This window comes from Calidris pugnax, unplaced genomic scaffold (genome assembly GCF_001431845.1).
Source record: "Calidris pugnax isolate Ruff unplaced genomic scaffold, ASM143184v1 scaffold38, whole genome shotgun sequence".
In the NCBI taxonomy this organism is placed as follows: domain Eukaryota; kingdom Metazoa; phylum Chordata; class Aves; order Charadriiformes; family Scolopacidae; genus Calidris; species Calidris pugnax.
This window is the reverse complement of record NW_015090995.1, coordinates 3,548,505-3,573,396: the sequence shown is the minus strand read 5'-3', so window position 1 is coordinate 3,573,396 and position 24,892 is coordinate 3,548,505. Positions and strand designations below refer to the sequence as shown.

The 24,892-nt window shown below is 38.1% G+C and overlaps 1 protein-coding gene across 2 annotated transcripts in view; it reads left to right on the top strand.

Moving 5' to 3' along the window:
• Nucleotides 1-23,569, top strand: part of ZC3H12B (zinc finger CCCH-type containing 12B) — a 42,694-nt gene extending 19,125 nt beyond the window's left edge. The window contains exons 1-6 of one of the 2 annotated variants that reach the window (XM_014955159.1): nucleotides 8,362-8,461; nucleotides 12,035-12,809; nucleotides 15,492-15,631; nucleotides 16,334-16,568; nucleotides 16,658-16,764; nucleotides 17,422-23,569. In XM_014955159.1, coding sequence (XP_014810645.1) covers nucleotides 12,199-12,809; nucleotides 15,492-15,631; nucleotides 16,334-16,568; nucleotides 16,658-16,764; nucleotides 17,422-18,842 — 2,514 coding nt within the window. In that variant the 5' untranslated portion in view covers nucleotides 8,362-8,461; nucleotides 12,035-12,198 and the 3' untranslated portion in view covers nucleotides 18,843-23,569. Of the gene's footprint in view, nucleotides 1-8,361; nucleotides 8,462-12,034; nucleotides 12,810-15,491; nucleotides 15,632-16,333; nucleotides 16,569-16,657; nucleotides 16,765-17,421 lie in introns of those variants that run through there. The other variant, XM_014955160.1, reaches the window with a different exon arrangement.
• The last annotated feature ends 1,323 nt before the right edge of the window (nucleotides 23,570-24,892 follow it).

Genomic DNA, 24,892 nt, shown 5'->3' with positions numbered 1-24,892 from the left:
CTAATACTGATATCAGTGGTTATTTGAAGTATTCACTGAAATAAATTTGAAGTACCTCAAACATTGAGGTGATACTGTAGTTTCTTGGTACAATTTTTCAGTTTAACAAAACTCCGCAATATGCTAAGAATGAGGTGAAAATGGGTACCTTCCTACCAGGTTTTCTGTTCTATGATACTGTTTCTATCATATGTTTTGAATTAAATCCTGTAGTCATCACCGACGCAAAATGACTTTTTTGCAGGTTTAGTTTTGATAAAGGCTGTAGATTTAGACCTAGGGATTGATTGCATATTTGCACAGCAAAGAATACATTGTTCTACTTAATGTTCCAAATCTACTGTGACCTTAGCTTTTAATAGGTTTTATTTTGGATTTTCAGAAGTGGCCGTGGTTTCTCAAACTTCTAGCTAATCGAAATGCTTTTACTCATTTCCCTGTTGTCTCTTAACAGGATAATGTTTTTCTTTTCCTGACATTGTCTGAAATGGTCTCTAAGTTAATTTCTGAGTCCTTTATGAAAGGTGAGGCATCATCATTTGAGCCAACTGTGGTAAAGGGATTTCAGGGACAGTGCACTAGAAGCTGGTGAGGAAAAACAACTGTGTGACTTAAGTTTTTGCAGCATTTGGGAAGGAAAAACTCTATTTCACTATTCTAAATTGGTCTGTGAAATGTATCAAGTGATATATTGACGGATTGAATTTATGTATATATATGCATGTATCTATCCACGTTTGTGTGTGTATGTAAATGGTGGGGTTTTTTCCATTGCTGTTCTGTGTAGACAGGACACACGTAGGCACAAAAAGATACAGATCAGAAAGGTCATTGCTATTTCTATGTATTCTGGTGTGTGGATTCCTCAAATTCAGTCCTTTCTGCGCAGCTAAACCTCTTCTACCATTACAAGTGTTCCCTCAGCATTTTGTTAAGAAAGAATTTCCCCTTCAAGGTTGGGTGGTGATGATGATTACATTCATCTTAACTGGTGAGTCAACGCTGAAAATCTTCCTTTGCGCTTTGCCTCAGTACCAGAAGTGTGCTAAGTCACAGTCCTTATTGTTCTACTTCAAAGGTAGTTAAGGGAGGGAGAGAGAGATGCAGAAACAGAAATGGCAAATTTGCTTTTCTTTTAAAATATGTCTCAATTGACTCAAAGGAGGAAGCTTCTAAATTAAAATCACTAACAATAGCCAGTAGGCTATTTTTCAATTGTGATTTCAATATTAATTTTAAGGACAAGATGTTCACTACTGGTGTTAACTGCTAGTGCTTTACTTTAGACAATAGATATCAGTGTTTCACTTCAGAGAAGTCATAATGAATAGAAAAAGTGGTTTTCTTGATGTTGTTTTGAGTTTGGCTTGATAAAAGACTATACAATATTAGGCCTCTGATTTGTGTAAATTTGAGGTTTCTGTGTTCGTCAAAGTGACAGTGTTGAAACTTCCCATTATCGTGTTGAGACTGACATTACATAGTAAGATAAGAAAAAAACCCATTAAACTGAATCAAAATGCTGTCATTTATATGGCTCTAATTATCAAGGGACTAAAAACTCTGATCTGCCATTTTAACGCTTCTGTTAAAAATGCTATTTGATTTAGTGCATACTCTGGGAATAGTGATTATACATGTCTCTAAATGTATAAATGAGCTGCAAATCCGTGCTCAGGTCTTTGGTTTAAACCGTCTCTTCTAGAACGGGGAAATGAGTTGGTTTGATTTATTGGATTAAAAAATAGAAAAAGTATTTGAACATAATTTCATTTTAAGTATCTTAAAATAGGAGTATTCCTTTTAAATGAGGACGATTCCTTGCTCCTCAGTGAGCAAAGCAGTGTAAGTGATGGAAATGCCAGATATTTGCATGAAAAGCCCACTGCTTTTATCTTGGTTAAAGCCTGATACATTTGTTTTCCTTCACTGAGTGACTCTTAAGTATTTTGGTCTTTTTATGGAAGTTACATCATCATATATATGCGATACATCTGTCAGTGATTTGATGCTTATATGACTGCTGTTTGCTAATAGGACAGTCTTAAAACTATGCAAAATAGAGTTTTAAAAGGAATAAAAGGGCAGAATTCTTTATTCTAGGTTCTGTTAGATAAACCCAGAGTGCTTGGTCATATGATCTTGTTGACATTACTGAGAGGTGCACTTGAAACTGACTGTATTTTTGCAAAAGCATCACATTTTAGAGTCACTTTAATTTCAAAATGGCCAACTTAAATAGGAAAATTTTCTACATAGATGATTTTATTCTGTTTTCCTATAGTCTTGCAACACTGACACAGTAAATGAAAATTAAATTTGCTAAGCTAGCGCATTTGTTACATGTTGAAAATAATCCGTTCTAAGTTTCAAAAAATAAATTGGTAAAAGTGATTAATTCCTGTTGAATTGCAGTATATGTATTATTATGGTATGTGTGTGTAAGCTGTAATGTATTCCTGTTATCTCTGTTTAAAATAATGATAAACGTGGAAATCTAGTCATTGAAGGTGTATAAACACAGAGGCAAATAGCTACAAATCACCAACTTTTTATTAAGGACAAAAGAGAATTGCACATAATGTCACGCAGCGCAACTTTTCCAATTTTTTAATCCATTCCAAAATACCCAAATGTTAATATTAGAATATTTTCTGCTTTTCTTCAGTTGTGAATCTGTCCCAGCAGATGTGTACCACCTAAGTGCATAATTAGAATGAGAAGAAACTACCATTTTTATTTGTGACTCATATACTTTGTCAGCGTTAAGCGCTTCTTTCTCAGTAGATAAAATAGCTCACTGCCTCAGAAAATATTCAAAGCAGCAAGCAGTGATGTGTAGTATCTGTACTGCTCCTGAAATTAGAATTCAACAAGAACGTTGTGTCTTCAATGCCATGAAAACACCAGTGTTGAGTTGTGTCATTTTTTTCATGAGCACTGTAGTAATGCAGTTTTCAAAATTAAGGGCTGATCTCAAGTCCAGTGTCATCTCTGCATCTTGAGCTGCTCTTTGGCTGTGTCCTCTGACAGTAGCTACTGCCTAATAAATACTGCTTTGTCATGTTCCTGAAGACTGTGTGCAATGCATTTTATTATTTATTTTTTTGTGTGCTGCAGGCCCAAACTGTAATGTCTTTAAAGTGACAATTAGTCCCACGCTGGAGAAGTTTTTAAAGATCACAAAAAACATACTGTGAGGATGTGTCTGTAGAATAACCTCTGGTCTGTGCTGTAGATCCTGGTGAAGATCCTGTTATATGTGGCATCTCTGAACACTGAATCATTTTTAAAAAGACTTCTCTTTGTCTACTCATATTGTTTCCATGGTTTTAGGCTCTTACCATGTGTGTAACCAGGAGGTTGTCAGCTTTTGTGTCAGGAGGCTTATACACTGTGTACACTGCAGCCACCAGGTGTAGCTGTAGTCGATCTAGAGTATAGCAGCCCTATGTGTTGTTTAGTTGTGAAAATGATAAAATGGGGTTAATTCCTTCATGTGTTGTAGAACAAGTAAGCTGGGCTCATGCTAGGTTTATGCAGTTTGTGTTGAATTCCATGTTGCTATTATTTGGCTGCTCTTAATGCCTGAGCTAACTACAGGAAAATTAGTTTGGATGTATGTCTTTGTGTGTTTCAGTCAGCTTCTGATGCTGTAAAAGTCACCACAGGAATCAGACTTGGCTAATTTTGTTTAGAACAGCCTTTTTCTGAAAGATGCTTCTTTCCGTGTGCCTGTCTCACAGGGAGGAATCTATACAGCAGAGCATACTAGTGACAAATTAGTGAAATGAAGAGTAAAGAGAGATACTTCATGCTGAAGCCGTAGAGGGAATAACTTCATTTGCTTAATAAAAAACATGCCAGGTTTTAAAATTCTTGTTAAGATGTTTGTTTTACAGTTTAAGAAATACAAAAGGAGAAATTTGCAATATTGATTCTTCACTGTGTGTATGGAACTCCCCTAGATGTTACCATTTCATGTGTCAGTATTCAGTTAGATATTTTTTTTCTTGGAGTGTTATTAAAAAAAATTTACGTATTAACTACATGTATCTCAAAAATATACAAGGGAAAACAAACAATCCTCCCGCTCCTTAAAATAAGCACTGTAGAATCATTGTCATCTGTATTTATTATCCAGGTGAGACAGATATTTGAGAGAATACTTGTTGTTTTTTTTTTTTAATTTTGTATTTTAATATCTGCAATGACAGAAAACAAGTAAAGCTGCTGAAAAGTTGATGAAAGGAGTTAATTAATACAATAAGGCTGGTCCTCGTAACAGATGTGTGCATCGTATAATTGCCCTTTGAAGGGCACACTTAGGTGGTGGGAAGATAGTGTCAGAAGGGACCAAAAGTTGTTCAGTCCATTCTTTCACCCTGTCTTCTCTGATTCTTTTGGTCCTGCTGAAATGAGCAGGCTTTGAATAGAGTATTTCTAGCACCGCTCTTTAATAGCCATTATCATTTGAATAGTAATTGTTAAATAATCCCCAAGTGTTTTCCGTATTACAGTACTTTATTAGAAAGCAGATATTCTTCTGCTTACTAATGCAGATAATACTAATTGCTGCAGATATGCTTCTGTTTTAATACCAGCAAAAGTAAATAGATGCTTTCTGTTTGGTCCTTTATGAACAAAATTCAGATAATTTTGCCTCACTCTTTTCTCTGAATCACATTATCAATTCTACTAGTCAGTCGTGACTGTGCTGAAAGAGGTGTTTAGTAAGAAAACTTGGTTGCTTAGCAATGAACATCATGAGAATTAAAATTTTAAAGCTGCAGTATATACATTTCTGAGTTATAGTATCTTTAAATCATAAATCGGTAATAGCTCACTTTTCTCTCCTTAAGGGTGTGTTCATATTCGTCTGTCTTTGGAGAAAATGTAACTCATACTAAACAAACAGTAACATTTCAGCGATGCAGAAAATTTTGAGGCACACTGACTCATAGTTATTTCTCAATTTTGTAGTTACCAGGAAAATCAAGTATTGCTCAAACTATATGTTTTTTAATCTTTGTTCTGTTTTTCCTTATAGTGGATTTTAAAAAATTTATCCCTGTATAATAACTCCTGAATGCATCTATGCTAACTTTAAAAAGTGAACAGTATAAGCTATAACAAACTAAAAAAGTGGAAAATTATCTGCAAAGATCATTCTGTAAATTGATTATTAGTGCTTTTTTCCAGTAACTTTTTTTTTCTGTGCACAAAAGGGCAAAGTGAGCATAAAGGCAATGAGGAAAAAAAATGAGGAAAAAAAAATATTTTTGCATGTGCTTTCTTTTCTACTATGTGTGTACAAATTATGCATGTTACATACAGCCTGCCACTTTAAAGTTCAGATATAATCTTTACTCCATCTCTTACTGTAGAAAAAAATTAGTGGTGACTTGGCCAATGCAGAAAATTAATCATGTGGGACCTGATGCCATTGTTAGAAAAGAAGTTGAATATATTTGGCTTTAGCTGGTTCCTTTACAAAACATGGAATTTTGAAGGTTTAAGTGTACCACGTGAGATGCATGTTTTGTACAATTACTAGTAACAAAGAGAGGCTTGTAACTCCTTTACATTAATTCAGGTGTTAAGTTATTTGCATTGTATTTTTGCATTTTCTACTTTATTAAATCATTTTTTAAAAGAATTCGAGGCAAAATTACATAATTAATAATTAAGAACTGCAATGCAAATGGCATTATATATATAAAGAGTTTAGTACTAGATCTAGCTTTCATTGTTTGAACCTTTTCTCATTTTTTGTGTATTATGATGCGAGAATATCATTTGATTGTCCTCTCAGCCACAGTTCGTTCAGCTGTATGGAAAACATTCTAACAGAAATACTTGCAACAAATTACTTAGACAGCTCAAGTAGTGAAAATGTAGATATTTATGTACACATAATAACAAAAAAATGCATCTTGCCTGAAATGTTTGAAATATGTGTGTGATAAAATGCTTCGACACAACCACAAAGGAGTGTGGGGTCACAAATCAGAAGTGTTTCTGGAACAGAACCCATAGTTATTTGGTACAGTATATTTGACAAGTGATAGTTAAGAATCCAATAAGCAGTGTGGGAAGCAGGAAACAATGCTAGCAACTATAAATATGTTTTAAAATTCTTGGTTAGGCTTCAGTGGCAACAGATAACAAACAGTGAGGGAAGGACCTAGTTGAAGACGTAGTGAGGGGAAGGCAAGGCAAGCTACCTAGGAAACACTTAATAAAAAAATCCAAAACTTGCTCAGAAATGTATTGGAAATTGTAAGAGCAGTGAAAAACAGAGGACTTGGACTTGACTTAACACCAAGATAAAATGTTAATCTTGTATCTGCTTAACACCATTTCACCTTTCCTGTAAGAAGGTGTAAAGCAGTGGCCACAGCTCTTCCCTGGGCCCTTCTTGAGGTAGCAAGATAGAGTCTGGTCAGTATTTCACTCGTTCTTTATTTCCTGGCAGCATCAAGGTTCTTTTAAAGGAACTTTGCAAGTTCCTACTTACAGTTTTTAATCACCAGTTTCTTTAGTTTGACTATTGCAAAGGAAACAGCTGTACCTTTGAGAGAGGTGGTGAATTCAAGTCACTTAAATGCTTTGAGCATACACAAAACTCATTTCCCTGAGATGCCTACATAATAGATGACTCCTTTATTTGCGGTAGAACCACGTGGCCTGCTAAGAAGGGATAATATTCTGAATGCTTGCCACGCTGTAGGTGGAGAGGTAATGATAGCAAGTATCATTACTTAACTGGAAGTCAGAAATAAACGGAGCCCTAATATAGTTTCAGACGTGGAGTGGGACTGAGCAGAGACCTCAGCTTTCCAAGAACAGGGCACCTGAACCTTTTCAGGGCGGTGGCACTGATTATGCCTGGATTGCTGGCGTTGACAAAGGTGGTGATTGACAGGCTTGCTAGGTCAAAATTCTAACTGAAAAGAGATACTGTCTGTACTGTAGTGATCCTGGGCTCCGGAATAGGATTCCAGATTTATTGAAAAAAAAACCACAGCTGCGATTTGAGGACAAGTAGTAATAGGTTTCTGTAGCTGCGCCTTTTCTCGCTGCTGAGAGCTGGCTTGCTCAGGGACAGGGGTCTGGGTCATAGTCTGTGAACACACATAGTAAATCTATAGTGATATCTGCTATAGGTAGCTCTAGGGGTTACAATAGGGTATAGTTTGGACTGTTCAGGACTGTGAAGAAATGAGGGAGAGGCCATGGTGCTGTTTTTGTAGCTGAATGATGGTATTACAAGTCTGGTTTGTAATCTGGAGGGTGTGAAGAAGGGTGCTGTGTTAAAGTAGTGGTAGTTACTGCTGCTGCTGCTTTCTCCTGCTCAGATCTTTCCATTCTGTTTGCTGGCTTAAAAGCAACACAGCTCTTCTTCCTTCCTGGGTTCCCCCTCTCAATGGTCAGTGGGAAAACTTGGTCCTGTGCTGTAATATTTTGGTAGTTGGTTTTTTTTTGTTGTTGGATTTTCTTATTTATTTGTTTTGGTGCTTCTGATCCAACAATGAGATGACCCTCATTGTTTGAGAATCTTAACATTATGCATTTGGGAATAAATCCTCCAATGTCCCAAGGCTGAGGGTGCAGGGAACAGTTGAGTTGCACAGATGGAGCGACTGGCTAAGGGTGGAGAGGCTTTGGGGCAAGCTGCCTTGTTTCCTGGGAGCTTTTTGAACAAAGTGTATAAGGGTGGAAGAGATGGGCACTGGAGACAGCCTGCCTCATTTTCTGTCAGCATGGCAATTGATGCTAAATCAGGTTATCTAACCTATTAGACAAAAGTTGCCTCTTCACAAATTGGCTCTGCTGGGTGTTTAAAGAAAATGGGGAAAACTCCTTACTTTTCCAGAAGTTACAATGTCTACATGTTGTATCTTTTTCTGGTGAAAGATCTGTGATATATCTCAGGAAAAATGACTGCAGTTGGTACCTACAGGATCTGTGGACTTTCAGGGCTTTCCTCACAAGATCCTGGATGAATATGAAAAGATTATTTAAAACACTCTGATTTAGTTTTTTAATAGTTTGAAGATAACTAGAGATTTATTTCTTTTTTAGCGGATTTTTAATTCCCATCTCAAATATTTGAAACATAATGGCGAACATTACGTCACAGGCCAAATATTTTCCGCTGCTGTGCAAGAGAGGGATGAGACAGCTAAATTTCCCTAGTCGGTGGCTTTCAACCAAAGGCTGACATGAATGAAAAAAAAAAAAAAAAAAAGAAAAGGCAAGAAACTCCAGGATGAGTCATAGAAGTGGGCGTTTCCATCGAGCGAGCTTTCATAACACATCCACCAATCTTATCACTAGCGACCGAAGAATAGTAAAGCACGGCACAGGACTGTCAGAGAGCAGGCCTCCTAGATAAAATTCTGCTTCCGAACACGGACTGTATATCTGAGCTGTTTTCTTCATAAGCGAGACAGAAGTGAGTATGCCAGCAGCAGTGCTAGAAAGTGTTCTTAGTATTAAATTTCTTTGTTTATACTTGAAATAATTTTTGGATTCGGGATTCTTTAGATCTGACTATGATCAACCTACCTTCTCGTTAAAATAAGATATCACTTTCAGGAAAGGAGAAATGAAATTTATTGTAAATTGCTTATATGATGTTAAATAACAGAAAACTAGAGATCTGTATGTGGAATAGGGACAATGCAACAAAATAGTGAAATCAGTTTTTATGCAGATAAGATATATTATTTTCCAGTTAAGAAAGAGGAGGAAAAAATTAACAGGAAAACTTGTGTAGCTCTCATTTACAAAAGTAAACATAAAAAGGAAGGTTAAAAAATGTGGAAGTAATAGTGTTAGTCAGATTATATTATTACTTATAGGAAAACTTGTGTAGCTCTCATTTACAAAAATAAACATAAAAAGGAAGGTTAAAAAATCTAAATGTGGAAGTAATAGTGTTACCCAGATTATATTATTACTTATAAAAAAAATCATAATCTCTTTGAGTGAGTCCAGTTGATTTAATTTCCAGTTGGGAAGGAACATACTTTGCTTGTAGTTTAAACTAATATTTAAGTCTTTGTAAGACAATGTAAATTTGGTCCTCTAAAAATTGGTTTAAATGGATTACTTCTGGAAAATCCTTTGTTGAAAGAAAACCAGTGGAGAAGTTAACAGCAAATTTGAAATCCTAAACAACCTTCTTTCTCCTCATCATACTTTCAAGGCTATTTCCAGTCTTAAGAACCTTTATCTTACAAGATTTCCACTGGCAAAGGGGTTAGGATTATTTACTGGAGGTGGAAAACCAGGCACGATAAGTTTAACAAAAGCCAAAAACATTCCTGTGACATTATGTTTAAAGAAATGATGACAACTTGGGAAAAAGAACAGAGATCTTTAAACTTGGACCAACAGAATCAAACTGTTCTTTATCCAGTCCCAAAGCAGCACAGTGTCATAAATATGGAAAAAAAAAAAAAAGTTTTACTGCAGGTGTTGTAAAGTGTTTCTTAGTTGCAATATTTTGTAAACTGAGGGTGTAAACTGTGTTGGTAACCTGTTCTTTAAATCTTTTTTTGGTAATTTTTTTTTTATATCTTTTGTTTTAGTTTTGGCAAGGTACAAGGTTATACATGATAATTAATCTATACATGATAATTAAAAAATTAAAATCCATTCCAGATTAACCTGTTACATCTATGTTGGCAAATAATGGGATTGTAAATATACTGCTGTTAGAGCTATGTGAGAGAAGAGCACCTCAAATAAAAACAGAGAATGCTGTAATAATGATATCTACGTATTTAGAGGGATACTCTTTGGGTAATGTTAAAGACCAGCAAGTATCTAAATATACCCTAATCTAGGTCTAACCTAGGCCTAACAATCAACATTGGAATTTCCATTCAAATGCAAAGAAACCATGGTTTTATTCCATATTGCATAAAGAACTTAGTATATGTTTCTTCTATAGTAAAAAATAGTTTTGATTGACTCAAAACTTGGCCTTTTTGGTGTTTTTTGATTGACTCAAAACTTGGCCTTTTTGGTGGGTTTTTTTATTTTATATATATAAGTGATTAGCATTTCTTTTAATTAGCTTGATTCCTTAAGGAAACTAGACTTTCAAGCAGTGCTTTCTACCTTTGTGTGTGTGTTTGTGTGTATGTGCATCACAGAAGGAGCATCAACAAGTGAGAGTCATTCCATTTGGCACTGTGTGGAGTGGGAGTAATTCCCTCTTGGCCACTCTTAAGAGGTCACAAGTGAATTGAGCAGAATATGAAAGATGTTTATCTCCAAAGCAAACAAAGCACACAATAAGATTTCAATCTAAGATATTTACCTAAAATTGCTCACTTGTAAACATACGTATTAAAATACCTACACTTAGTAGGTAGGTACTTTCCAGTGTCACTGGAAACGTGGGTTGAAGTTGATTGTAGTCTGGATATATATCTACCATCGCCACCAGTATGTAAATTTACCACAGCCAAGTGAGATGTCTAACTAAAGAGCATAAATTAGCATGAAATCTTGTAGAATGTTACTGTTTGGCCTGTTTCAGGTAATTATATATTACTGTGTAAGTGTTTCACAGATTAATAGTCTTTGTTTCATTTTGAGACCCGTCTTGGAGATCCTTTGACATTTTTATGGTTTTGATTATCAAATGTTACCTCTCTTCTAGACCTGTTGTTCTCTGAAACACTCTCATAGGCAACAGAAAACCACCATTTCATGTAGGGAAATAGTCAAGAAAGCAAGATTTCTGAGATGAGTGGTGTATCAGGGGCTATGATTTTCAGCATCTTATCACCTAAAAATGAAAGGATATGAAAACTCAGAATGAATAAGCTTTGACTTATGTGCACACTGCTGGTTCTTTCATTTTTCTTTTGTGGCTTATAATGCTTTATAAAATGTCCGTACTGTTTTTACGGAAAAAAAAGAGATCAATTTTTCATTTTAAAGATTTTTTTTTTTTTGTAGTATGTAAGATTTTGTTTCTATGTTTATTATATTTGTTTTAAATCACTAAATTAATATATTCGTGCATGTCAGCTTTACTGCCTGCTGTTCTACAATTTGTTTTAAATCACTAAATTAATATATTCATGCATGTCAGCTTTACTGTCTGCTGTTTTACAGAGGAGAGGAAAGTGGGACTTGCAGGTTTCTGAAAGTAGGCCTCTACCTAATTACTTTGGTAATCAGTTTTCTCTGGTTACCTGCATTTATATCTAGTTCACCATTTTATCTAAAACACACATTTCTGTGGGTGCAATTCCTTTTAAAAACTATTTTTCAAAGGCTCCATGATACCAGTTCAGCCCTTCACAGGTACTTGAATCTTATAGTTTGTCAGATCTTCCACTGGAATTCTTTGAACAAATTTTCTTCTGGTAGAAGACCAGAATTACAAGGGTTTATCCTGTCTTTCTGACAAAATGTAATAACATCCACTCTTGATTTTTGGAGTTTTCAATGCAGTAGGTACAGTAAACCGAGCACAAGATGATCATTTTGTAGAACCTTTGTGCATCCTGTTATTGACCTTTATGCACCCAACTTGCAGTAAACTTAGTCGGTTCTGATAGTAAACCCTTAGTGAAAGAGGCTGAAAAGGTTTGTGCTAAATTTGATGCGTACTGGAACTCCACGCTGTTGCTCCTGATGCAGACAGGCTGTTGGTGCAGTAACGGGCTGTAGGGACAGGTTTCTAGTGAAAGTGGTGGGTCACCCTTTTCTATTTTATGATCTTTAAATATTACTGAGATACTCCGTTAATTTCAGCTGTAAGTTTATTGTGTGGGAAGTGTAATTTTTTTTTTGTACGTAGAGTAACTGGGGGAGGTAAAGAGAGTTTAATTTGTGATTAAAGAGACAACATAATTATATGCTTTATTATGATCAATTTTTACACAGAAATGTGAATGACTAGGGACCTCTACTGACTCGTAAACAAAACCATTGTAGTTGAGTATTTCACAGAATTTGTCAAAAGCTAATTTTTTTTTTTATTTTAATTTTTTTAAAGGAACTTCATGTTGGTGGTGTTTATGCCAGAAAATAGTAAGCAAGAAAAATTAACTCTAGCCTCGTGTAAACTTTTAATTGGCCAACATGATGCAACTGCGTGTGAATTCCAGGTGGCTTTGGAAATGAAGGAGAACTGAGCTCTCTGGCTGGAAGCTGAACGTGATGACGGCCTGGTCTATGGTAGGGAAGCTGAAAATGGAGAAGAGGCACTCCAGAGAAGACAGAAATGTGGAACAAGATGCTGGGGAATGCAGTGCTGAGTCTGAGGAATGGACGAGCTCAGAAAGTGAACCTGAGCAACCGTACTTCAGAAACACCTGTAGCAATATTCAGTGGAGAGAAAAGGAGGTTTCCACTAAACCACATCGGCCGCTCTGTCGGTCCCCGTGTTTGGATCGCCCCAGTTTTTCACAGAGCAGTATCACACAAGACTTGAAGCTAGACGAATGCAAACCAAATTTGGACAAGGAATACCAAGCTAAAATGGATTTTGCTTTAAAGCTTGGCTATGCAGGGGATCAGATCCAGGCTGTACTGAATAAATTGGGAGCAGATGCGCTCATCAATGATGTTCTGGCAGAGCTTGTGAGACTTGGCAACAAAAGTGAATCGGAGGGACAAAGCAGTGCCAGCAGTACCACCAGTACTCTGGTGCCAAGAGGGCCTTGCCCAAAGGAAATAGCAAGCCCTGAATTGTCACTTGAAGATGAAGTTGTGGATAACAGTGATAACTTGAGGCCAATTGTCATTGATGGAAGCAATGTGGCTATGAGGTGGGTGTCCCTGTCACAACGTTCGAAAAGAATAAATCACTAAAATATTTATGAGAAAAATCAATATTGATGGCAAAGTAATTTTAAGTGGTGTAGTATATTTACACTGATAATACATCTTTTTTATGGACTCCTTAGTCCAGGCTTTTAGTTAAGCTGTTACTCCTTTATATCTGTATATAAAGGAGTATATCTGTATATAAAGTATATCTGTAATCTGTATTCCAATTCCCCTCCCTGCCTTTTCAAAGCAAGTTCTCCCCTCAAATCTTCTGTTGTAGCAATCCAGCTGTAGCGTGCTGTTGTGTGGATGGGTTTAATTTTTTTGAAGTCCTGGAACAATATTGAAAATTATTTTTCTTCAATATCCAGAGGGGAGGAAAACTTGGTTCTTTCTAAAGTGCCATGCAGTGTATGCTGTTGATACACAGTGGACTTCAGGGTATTTGAGCTCCTGCTGATCAACCCTGCTCAGAATTCAAAGCAATTTAGCTGTGTCAGTCCAGGGAATGTGCTGACTCCACAGCTGTGATGCTTGTAATTACAGACGTGTGTGTAACATGCACTTGGATGCTTGGATCAACACTAACTCCAGAGATATCTGTCCCATGCCACCCTCCAGCATGTCTGCAGGACACACAGTTCGGTAGTCAATTATTTCTTTATCACCGAGAAAGTATGATTTTTTTATAAAGGAGTTCTTGAAACAGTCTGTTTAGTGATCAGTAATATCAAGATTTCTTCAGGTAGTGTTTGTACAATAGATTTCCTTTAGTATCAGCTTTCTTCTCTGCTCTAGAAGAATTTGTGATCTGAATTATTGGTTTTTTTCAATGTATTAAGAAAATTCAGATTTTCATAGGTTTATTGAGCTCTCTGAGTTTTAAAATACATAACCCCCCCCCAATTCTATAAGAATATTTCATATGCAGGATTTTCCCGTGCCAAGTTGTGGTTACATCAATCAAAAAGATGTTTCTGTAAAGTAACATCACCAATATTAGATTTAAGCTTTTTCTTTCCTTTTTTTCTGTGCCTGTTGAATTTTCAGTCTCTGTACTGCTTGAGTTACTCCTGAGCATCATGTGCAGAAAAGTGTGTGTGTGCTCGTACTTTTGCATAGCTTAGACCTGATGCTCTATTTATAGAGTGATGGAAAGATAGAATATCTCAAGTAGGAAGGGACCCAAAAGGATCATCGAGTCCAACTCCTAACAAAACGCATATGCATCTGAAAATTTGAAAAGATATTAAATTCTGTAAAATCTGAAATTTACAAAAATCTGAAGAAAAATTCTTTAGGAACATTGCAGATTCTGTATTTGTTATTTAAGTTGCAAGAATTTGGACTATGTTGGTGATCCATAGGCCTTCCTTAGTTATAACTGATGGGATTAAACCTGTCTGACTTTGGTCTCTCTGAGTGTTACTTTATGTGACGTTTTTAGCCCAGGAAAAGAGTACACCTGTCATGCTTAAAAATACTGCAATTATTGGTGATGCAAATGGAGGCCTTGCCTTTAGGGTAAAATACTGTTGTAACTGGAAGGTGGCTATATATGGAAAATGGATCCATTTTCATTTTCAGTATTGAAATTTTCTTGAAGTAAACAGTTCTGGGAGACGCTACAGAGAACTAACAGCTTGGAACAGGGTGGTGCAGCAGCTGGATGCCGCTTTGTGTACCAACACCAGCTGGTGAAGTAGAGGGGAGGAGTTCCTACCATTATATAGCCTTAATTACAGCCAACTGCTCCGACTGCCCACGCACTTCAGGGCTGCTATCACAGAGTCCTCTCCTGTGTTTCCTGCCCCACGCTGCTCCCTGGGCCCCTTGGGATTTGTTTTTTAATAGGGATCATCATGGGTGCTCACAGCATCGCTGCCCTTCCAGTGTTCTGTAACCCTCCGACACGGCCACTCCACCACTTCCTCGTGGTGAAGATCTCCCTCCTCAGCGTGGCATCGCTGCTGTCATTCAGTTAGCGCCTTTTGCAAGGGATGGAGTGAAGAAATTCATTAGTTTTCTTCACAAGTTAATACAGAAGTTTTCAGAAATAACGACTGGTGGATGGCAAACTAACTGGGCAGCATCACTCCCATCACAACTGATGAAAAATCACAGCGGTGTTGAGAGAGGGGGGAAAAATGGAATTAATACATTTTTGAAAAGTATGCATCAAGCAGCATAGTGTTGGCTTATGAGTCTGCCCTTTTCAAATGCAATTTTGGAAGTACTTTGCTGGTCACACTGAAGTGTAACTAAAAGGGTTGTTGTCATTTGGTTGTTTTTGTTTTGTTTTATTTTTAGTAAAAAGGGCAGACCGATTTTTTTTTTTTTTTTTTTTTTTCCCCTCAAGTAGTTACAATATTAATTGAAAAGAACCAGAACCCTTAGTTTTTATTATCTAAATATATGGTGCAGCAGTAATAGATGCGCTCTGTTTTTTCAGACAAAGAAAATATTGGCCTGAATCCAAATATGAAATCCAGCCATAACGCAAAGATCAGTGTCTCTCTCTTACCTGTGTAGATGAACTACTGAGGATATTGTGATTAAATGTTGTCTGTGTGCACCTGTGTATTATTCACATATTCCTAACTATTTCCTGAGAGGAAAAACCAAAACCAAATGTAACTTTTTGCCCTTGTTGCTTCTAAAACTTTTGCATGTTTTTTCAGCCATGGGAATAAAGAAGGATTTTCCTGCCGGGGAATTCAGCTGGCTGTTGATTGGTTTCTGGAAAAAGGACATAAAGATATCACTGTGTTTGTACCTGCATGGAGGAAAGAACAGTCTCGACCTGATGCGCCAATTACAGGTAACAGATAAAGATTTTCTTGGTTAAAAAGAAAAAAAAAGACTTTCTGATGGTACTACATACCGGGCTGTGGATGTGATGTATGATGAGGTTGTGCTCAACTGTTTGTTTGAAAACACAATGATTTCCCTGGTGAGGAAACACGCATTTAAGCATCTGCACCTGTAAACGATGCTGGTTTATCTGACATTACTGCATCGTTTCAACACTTTGGAGAAGTAGTAGTCATAATTTTCCCATTAGCAAACGTTATTAACCATATATGAGCTGATTCTTAGTTGCTGGGTGAATAATAAAATAAGCAGTATCAGGTCTGGGACTTATTTAGTAGGATTACCTTGAACACTGAAGAGGCAGCATGTGTTTTGACCCATAGAAAGTTTTACTCTGGGCTAAGAAGGCTGTTGTAATACAGTAACAACTGAGGTCTTGAGGTGTTCAGGAAGACTGAGTAAAGGTACGTGGTTGTTTAGAGAGGAGCAGAGTGATTATGAAGCTTGAATATTCACCCAGTGCTTTGGAATTTCAGAAATAAAATGGCACTCTGCATCTAGGTATATTTTAATGATAATGGGGACCATATATGAACATAATTACAAAATACATTTTCAGAAAAGAGGGCAAGAAGTTTCATATTTCAAAGGCTGCATTTCTTTCTCTTAAAATTTTTTTAAAAGCTTCTCAAATCAAATTCTTTTACAGATCAAGAAATCTTACGTAAATTGGAGAAGGAAAAAATTCTTGTTTTCACCCCATCTCGAAGAGTTCAGGGAAGAAGAGTAGTTTGCTACGATGATCGATTCATAGTAAAACTCGCTTTTGACTCAGATGGCATCATTGTATCCAACGACAACTATCGGGATCTTCAAAATGAAAAACCAGAATGGAAGAAGTTCATAGAGGAGCGGCTGCTCATGTATTCTTTTGTGAATGACAAGTATGCCTTTTTCTTCAAAAGTACAGGAATTCGCTAATTCAGAATCCTCAGTAAAAACTGAAACTCACAGTTCATTTCTTTCCCCTTAGATTTATGCCTCCTGATGACCCTTTAGGACGCCATGGTCCAAGCCTTGAAAATTTCTTAAGGAAAAGGCCAGTTATTCCTGAACATAAGAAGCAACCGTGTCCTTATGGTAAGTGCCTAAGTCAGATTGATTTACTGTATTCAAAGGTAGGTGAAGCAAGCAATTAATTAACAGCTTCTCATTACTGGGTGGGGGGGGGACAAGCCATTTTTTGTTTTGCCATCCAAGCACTATATCCGTTTTTATACCCTCATACACATATTAATAAATACAATGTAGCAGAAAATGAAGGATTTCCAGATATACCTTGTGGATAATGCAGCTTTTTGCTGTTTTCTTCTGGTTTGTGTTCAAGGAAGGAGATTCATCACTGTTTTGTTTTAGATAGGATTGGTATGTTGTCAGTATTGAAATCAAGTACCGGTAGGAAGAAAAGTGACGTGTCTTGTCCTTGATGCAGGGATACATGTGGATACAGGTGGCAGAGTCTGTGACTGCCTGTATACACAATATATATATAATTATTCTGTAATAATTATAATATTACAGGGTTAATATTAATATAATATTATAGGGGTTAATATAGAAATATTATTCCTGCTTCAGCAGGGGAGTTGGACTAGATGATCTCTATGGTCCCTTCCAACTCTAAAAATTTAGTGAAATTACTATGGAGAAGTGGTGAAAGATGTAAAGAAAAAAGATAGCAACTAGCGATATCGAATAGTTTTTGGTTTATTTAACGTGAAAACGCTTTTTTTCCAGGTAAAAAGTGCACCTATGGGCACAAATGTAAATATTACCACCCAGAACGGGCAAACCAGCCTCAAAGGTCAGTAGCGGATGAGCTTCGAATAAGTGCCAAATTATCTGCTGTGAAAACTATGAGTGAGGGAGCCTTGGCCAAATGCGGCACAGGGCCCTCCAGCTCCAAAGGAGAGATCAGTTCTGAAGTGAAACGCATTGCCCCAAAACGTCAGTCAGATCCAAGCATTAGATCAGTAGCTGTGGAGCCTGAGGAAAAGTTATCGGTGGCCCGGAAGGCCGAGGCCAGCTCTGTCCCGTCTCTGGTTTCTGCATTAAGTGTTCCAACGCTCCCTCCACCAAAAAGCCATGCAGCTGGTGCATTAAATACTCGTTCTGCAAGCAGTCCGGTGCCAGGTTCCTCACAGTTCATGCATCAGAAATCCTCACTGGAACATATGTCCAGTGTGCAATATCCTCCTATACTAGTCACCAATAGCCATGGCACCTCGGTCAGCTACGCTGACCAGTACCCCAAATACGACTCGCTGGGGGACCATGGCTATTACTCCTTACTCAGTGATTTCTCCAACTTGAGCATAAGTAGTATCCGTAACACAGATTATTACGGGGCCGATATGGACCAGGGCATGTATTCTAGAAACTCAAGCCCCTGTCCTGACAGTTGCTTAAGCCATACGAGTAATGATTCTTATTCCTCTTACAATGACTTGTATCTGGGTGTAGCAGATGCCAGTCCAGAAGACAATGTGAAGATCCACAGACTGCCATCGCAAAATCGCGTTCAGCCTTTTCCCCATGGTTACCATGAAGCCTTAAATAGAGTCCAGAGTTACGGACCCGAGGAGCCTAAGCAATCCCTTCGCAAACAGTCAGTTTCCCACTTAGGCCTCCATGCCCAGCATCCGGTTGTTGGAGCGCGGTCCAGTTGTCCAGGAGAATACCCTGTGCCTCAAAACGTTCACCCATCGACTGCACAACCAAGCCGTGCCTTGGTCATGACGAGGATGGACAGTATTTCTGACTCAAGGCTTTATGAGAGTAACCCAACGAGGCAGAGGAGGCCCCCTCTGTGTCGGGAGCAGCACGCCAGCTGGGACCCCTTGCCCTGCGCCTCCGACTCCTACGCCTATCACTCCTACCCCCTCAGCAACAACCTCATGCAGCCGTGCTACGAACCCGTCATGGTGAGGAGCATGCCCGAAAAGATGGAGCAACTCTGGAGGAATCCCTGGATCGGGATCTGTGGGGAGCCCCGGGAACCACACATCATCCCAGAACACCAGTATCAAACCTACAAGAACCTCTGCAATATTTTCCCTCCCAGCATTGTCCTTTCTGTGATGGAAAAGAACCCCCACATGACAGATGCACAACAGCTGGCAGCTATGATTGTTGCCAAATTAAGAACAGGGCGTTAAAGCATTACAGCCTCTTTTGGATAAATGAAACTCTACGGCGCGAAGAACCCAGAGGAAAACTTACATGAAGAAGGAAGGGGCCAATCTATTGTAAATATTTTCTACTGAGATAGTATAAAATTCTGTATACAGTAGCAATCACATATATATATATATATGCTGAGGCACAATATAAGAGTTGATTGTATTGTAAATTTTAAGATTTTAAATATAGGGATTTTTAATAGTATTTTATAGGAAATGCATACCTTGCTGCATGGATAGCTCATTAAGAACTACGATGTCACGTTCAGTGTCTCAAAGCTGTTACTACAAAATTATTGTTAGCAATTATATTGCATGTATTAGTGTACACATTCAATTTGCTTATAAATACCTAATTGGCCTTTAAAAGTACGCTCTACACACACCCGGATGACTTTTAGGGTTTCAGCTTTGTCATTTGACACTGCTTCCTGGCATATTAAATAGCGAAGAAAAAGTAAACGACAAAAATTAAGAGTCAATTTGTAAAAGGAAAAAAAAAAAAAAACAAAACCAAAACTATTTCAGCTTTTGGACGTCAATATTGTTGTTGGTACTTAAAATTCCAAAACGGTTCCCCAAGAGTTTGAGCATTTATTACATTGGCCAATACGTGGGCTCAATCCACCAGAAGCCGAATATTGTATTAAATTAGGACCAAACCATTAAGGAGCGTGAAGGCGTCAGCGCCGTTGGGTTGACAAGAAGTTGAACTGTAGCTTCTCTCTTCAGAACCGCCTGAACGAGGAGCCAAACTGAAAAGAAATGGTCGGTTTAATCTAAATGGGATTATTCAGCCCAAAGTGGTAGAAACTGGATGTTACAGTTCATCAGTAACTACAGCCCTTCCTGCGGGGGCCGGGATGGCGTCGGAGCCCGGCCCCGCACCTGGGATCAGCTGGAGAAAGGGGGCTGAGGGCAAGGGAGGGAGGTGCTTCTGGAGCAGAGATGCTACAGTTGGGGTTTGGGATGAAGCTGCCCCGGTTTTTTGCTCTTCAGCTCCACGCAAAGGTGTGCATTTGCCTCCTGAAGGCTTTTAGAGTTCCTGTTTCGACAGGGGAGATAATTTTGTGTGGCATTGTTTTGCGCAACCGGTATCTTGCTCAGGGTGGGAACCTTTGTAGCTAAATGTCTCCAAAAAGAGGCGTTTATTGTTTTTTAAGCTGCACTGACTGGACGCCCTTTTTTGAATCCATTGTATATTTCAACATTTCGAACCATTACTAACTCGATACGTCTCGAGCTAGGACTTGTTGACTTCTACTGTAGTTTTTTTCATGAAAGTTGAGAAGGCCTGGTTTATGGCCTTTTTGTTTCTTCATGAGAAGGTGTGACACTGCCTAAATGTTTCTTACTGTGAAACACACGGAACGTGAGGCTGCAGTCAGGGTTGTTTCTGGTGTTTTGATAAGGGCTTGCATGCTGCTTCCTACTTATCTGTTTGTCTGGGAACAAAAGCTCTCTTAATTTCTTCCACTTGTGTTACCGTAACGGTTGCTTTGATTCAAAATAACCTTGTGGGCTCTTTATCACGTGCAAAATCTGTTCCTGTCATATAAAAAAAAACCAAACCCAAACCCCAAACAACCAGCAATTACAGGTGCAACGACGGTTAATTTACTCGTATTTGATGACCGTAGCATTTGGCACAGGAGAAATCTTCCTGTGTTGGTAGAGGTAACATCTATAATGACATTATATATGTCATTACAGATGTCGTTATATATGAGAGATATATTTGTCATTATAGATATGACATTATATAATGTCACTATGTACTTCAAATGAATTAACTGGAAGGTGATTCTGTATTTACACTTGGGTGTTTAAAAATACCTTCAAGTTTGAAGGAGTTCGTTAACATCTCTGTTAACAGGGAAAAAAATAAATCTTCAGATGTTTATAGTAGTTGGAGAAAACAGATTTAACTCTTGACCACTTTTTCGAAAACATTTCTTCCCGACCAGCATTTTATATTTTTAATTTGCGATTAATTCTTATTCTCTTCTCTTGCATGGTATAAGCAGCTGAGAGCAATGCCTCAAATAACCAGAAATGACCTTTTGTTTGTTGATACAAATTGTATCTCTTTTTCTTGATTGTATAAAAACTGTGTATAAAAATAATAATAATAATAATATAAATCTCTAGATTAACTTCAGTATTAACATTTTCACCACAACGTTTGTGACACCGTGTGTCACAGGGAAGTAGCCCATGAGTAATTATGGATCTTTTTTTATTTAAAATGGGCACTTGTAGTTTATAGACAAACAAAGGACAACTTTTCAGAACCAGTTTATTACGTGCACAGGTACTGTGTGTACACCTCGAAGCATTACATAGTTCTCTTGAGTCTATTTATTAAGCAGATACATTCTTGCACTAAACTTTATGTAAAAAAAAAAAAAGTTGCTGTTGACTCATCTGCATGTGTTTAAAATGTGACAGTAGAATTGCTATAGACCCTGCTTTATTCTTAACGGATTAATTTATGAATTATTTAGGTATAAAATGAAGTTTCTTGTGCACTCAACGTTTTTCCATCTTGCATGGAATTAAATATTTGTATGTAGAAAAATGTTTGTTCCCTTTTTCTCCAATTATAAAGCTAAGCTATTTAAAGAGAGGTTTGGTAGGTGTTTTTAGTGTTTCCCAACATGGAAAACTAAGCAGAAATTTCTGGGTGAAGCGTTGGGTGGTTTATGGAGATAACTCATTTTTGTAGGGTTTGTCTAGTCGTTTTGATTTTCACTAACTTTTGTCTTACTGATAGAATAACTCACTTGGAAGCCAGGGGAATGCTACACTATCCAAACCCTGCACACTATTTCCTTAAGGCACTGGGAAGGCGGATGGGCTTTTTCTAGGAAGGTGTTGGCAGCGGCGCCTTGGGGAAATAATTTGCAAATTTTGTGCTTCTTTAGTCCTCCTTAGAGGTAACGAGGCTTTTGTATCTGATGTAGTTGTTCCTAAGTGATAATTCAGTCCATTTTCAGGTACGTTTACAAACCAGTTCAAACCACTGACCCATCCGTTCACCTTCAGCGCATAAGTTTAGATTTCTTCTGACCTGGAAGAGTTGATCTTATTATCCATTGCCTGCTCGTAACTGTCCATATTGTAAATAGGAGACTTTGTATAAATGCTCTTTTTGAGAGCATGGTATTTAAATGTTTTTAAAGCTGTAACGGAACAGTTCTAGAAACTATATTTTAATAATAATCCATGAAATTACAATTCTAGATGAGGGGGGAAAAAAAAGAAAAATAAGTGGGAAGGTAAAATCCTGGCCCCTTGGACTCTGCAAGGGTCGAGCCGAGTGCTCTCCTGGGGCCAGAGCGTTCTCTGGGAGCTCTGATTTCCCAATCTCTCATCTTTAGCTATAATCCTTTCACATATTCATCACTTCCAAGTGTATAACCTTCAATTCATGAATCAAAAACGCTTTACGAGACATCTAAGTTATTTAATGTTGGGTTGTTGTGTTGTTTTGTTTTGTTTTTTTAAAGAATTCCATGTCATTAATATATTAAATTGTACATAGAGATGATTTCACTACTGTTAGTCCTGTTGTCGTCGTATTGAGCTGCAGTAGTTGGCTTTATTCATTTGTAGAATGAAACATTACTGTTTAATCGTTGTAAAATTTTATAAATCTCTTTGGGTTTTTTTGGTTGACCCAAATATAATGTAAGTCTTAATGACAAAAACGAGTGAAAATGGCTGTTAAACCAGTACGTGGTATTTGTCAATCTCTGTAGTAAGACGCGTGCGCTGCTCTAGTCGCTGCTGCATGAAATTCATCCACTCCCACCACTCTCTTCAGCTGCTGTAAAAAAAACTGCTTTAACTGGAAACTTAAAACCCAGGGGGTGTGGATGGGGTGGCTCAGAACAAGCAGAAGGATCCTCATTAAAAAAAAAAAACAAACCCAAGTCCTCTATCTTGGCCAGTTTCCCTCCATTCTTTTAAAGCCGTTTTGCCTCAAATCGTGAATTCTTCATTTTGAAATTCTCAATGATAAAGTGAGAACAGACAGAGAATGTGTCCAAAGAGTTAACACCCAGCGACAGGCATTTATACCCATGGGGTGTGACCAAACCCCACAGGAACAGGTACCAGGGACACCATTTGATCACAGTCACTTCTACCAGGAACCTGCCTCATTTCTCTGCGACTTCGCTCCAGGTGGTTGAATTATTAATTAATTTATTTTTTTGACTTGCCAAAAGTTTACCTGAAGGGCTTGGTACTGCAGGACCCGGCGCAGTCAGATCACTGGATCTGTCACTGTCACTTCTCTGGCCAGTGTCCGGCTTTAACGCTCCTCTTCCCTCCCCAGGGCCTGGCTGGGGGGGTGGGGGGGGACACACGGCCCTTCTTATTAACTCTGAGTTCTTGCAATATTTCAACTGGAAAAATACTCTTCACTTACCCTCCTGCTGCTGTTTGGTTGGTTTTCCAAGAGCCATTGTACAATATCTATGGGTTTGGTCCGTGGTATTTAGTATTTAAAGTTTGTAAATGTATTAATGGAGAGAAGAATCTAAAAGGAATAGAGGCTATTACCTGTCTGTCCCTGCCCCCCACCCTGCTCTGTGTGAAAGGTTTGCACAATTATTTAATAATATGAAACATGTTATACTTTATATATATATATTAAAAAAAATGCTTATTTAATAAAACTGAGAGCCATTGGATGATTGGTTTCTGGCTTTTGATTTTGTAACCCTCTTCAGGCGACAGCCCCCAAAAGCTGTTTTGTCCAAAACAACTGTTGTGATGTCTCCAAATAATTTGTCAGTATTTTTAATTGATTTTACTGAAAAATACCCAGATTCTGAAATTGTACATAATGCTCAGATTTTCCATCTGTGCTTAAATCTGTGAAGAACGGGACAATAGTTTGACTTTTCTTTAAAAAGCAGAGGAAAAAAAAAGTATTATTTAGGTCCCTTGTTGGAACAAGGGCCTGTGTCCATCTCCATTACACACATTTTCTTTTGCTGTTTAAACACCTCATCGTTTCCCAGCCCGTGGGGCAGGTGACACAGCGTCATTTATTGCCATTGCTTTGACTCAAATGGCTTTAATTTTGGGGGGGGGGAATAAAGTGAACAAAAGGGAAATGATACACAAAAATCACCTCTCTCTTCCCCGTTACCGTGTTTGCTCTCAGAGGGGCCAGGAACTGGATGAGTCACAGGACGGCACAAAACTCATCAAAACCAACCCAATACCTGTATTAAAAAGCTGCTTTTTCCTAATCCCGGGCCGTTTATGCTTAATTTATACCCTTAAAGCACAAAACTCATCAAAACCAACCCAATACCTAAGTGAACAAAAGGGAAATGATACACAAAAATCACCTCTCTTCCCCGTTACCGTGTTTGCTCTCAGAGGGGCCAGGAACTGGGCGATTCACAGGACAGCACAAAACTCATCAAAACCAACCCAATACCTGTATTAAAAAGCTGCTTTTTCCTAATCCCGGGCCGTTTATGCTTAATTTATACCCTTAAGTGTACTGCTCCTGAAAACAACTGCTAATGAGATTCCACAGTTCCAAGTTTTCTCCCCAAACCCGTAACCCCTGGGTAGAGCTGAGGCCCTTGTCAGAGCAGCTGCTGAGGGAATGAGGAAACACAATATTAAAGCCTTGGAACAGGCAGGAAGGAATTATCCCAGTGAGGTTCCCCTGCTCTGTCCAATTGCACTAAAAATAAATTAAAAAAAGGGGTCCCAGGCCTGAACTTCCCCTGCAATTCCCATTGGCAGGATTTATCCTGTATAATCCCAGCTTCTACCCCCAATTCTTTCTCTAGTGTCCCTTTGGGGAGGTTTGGTTTTTTCAGCCCGTGAAGGTCTCGCTGGGGAGATCCATTTCCCTTCGGGAATCCCTGCCCAGCCCCAAGGAAAACTCAGACCTGCTTTAGGAACACGTCCCTGCTCCCTGCCCTCTCCTTCTTTCTGGCAAAGAAAGTCATTAGCACCTTGAAAACAAATTTTACTGAGTAAACTTT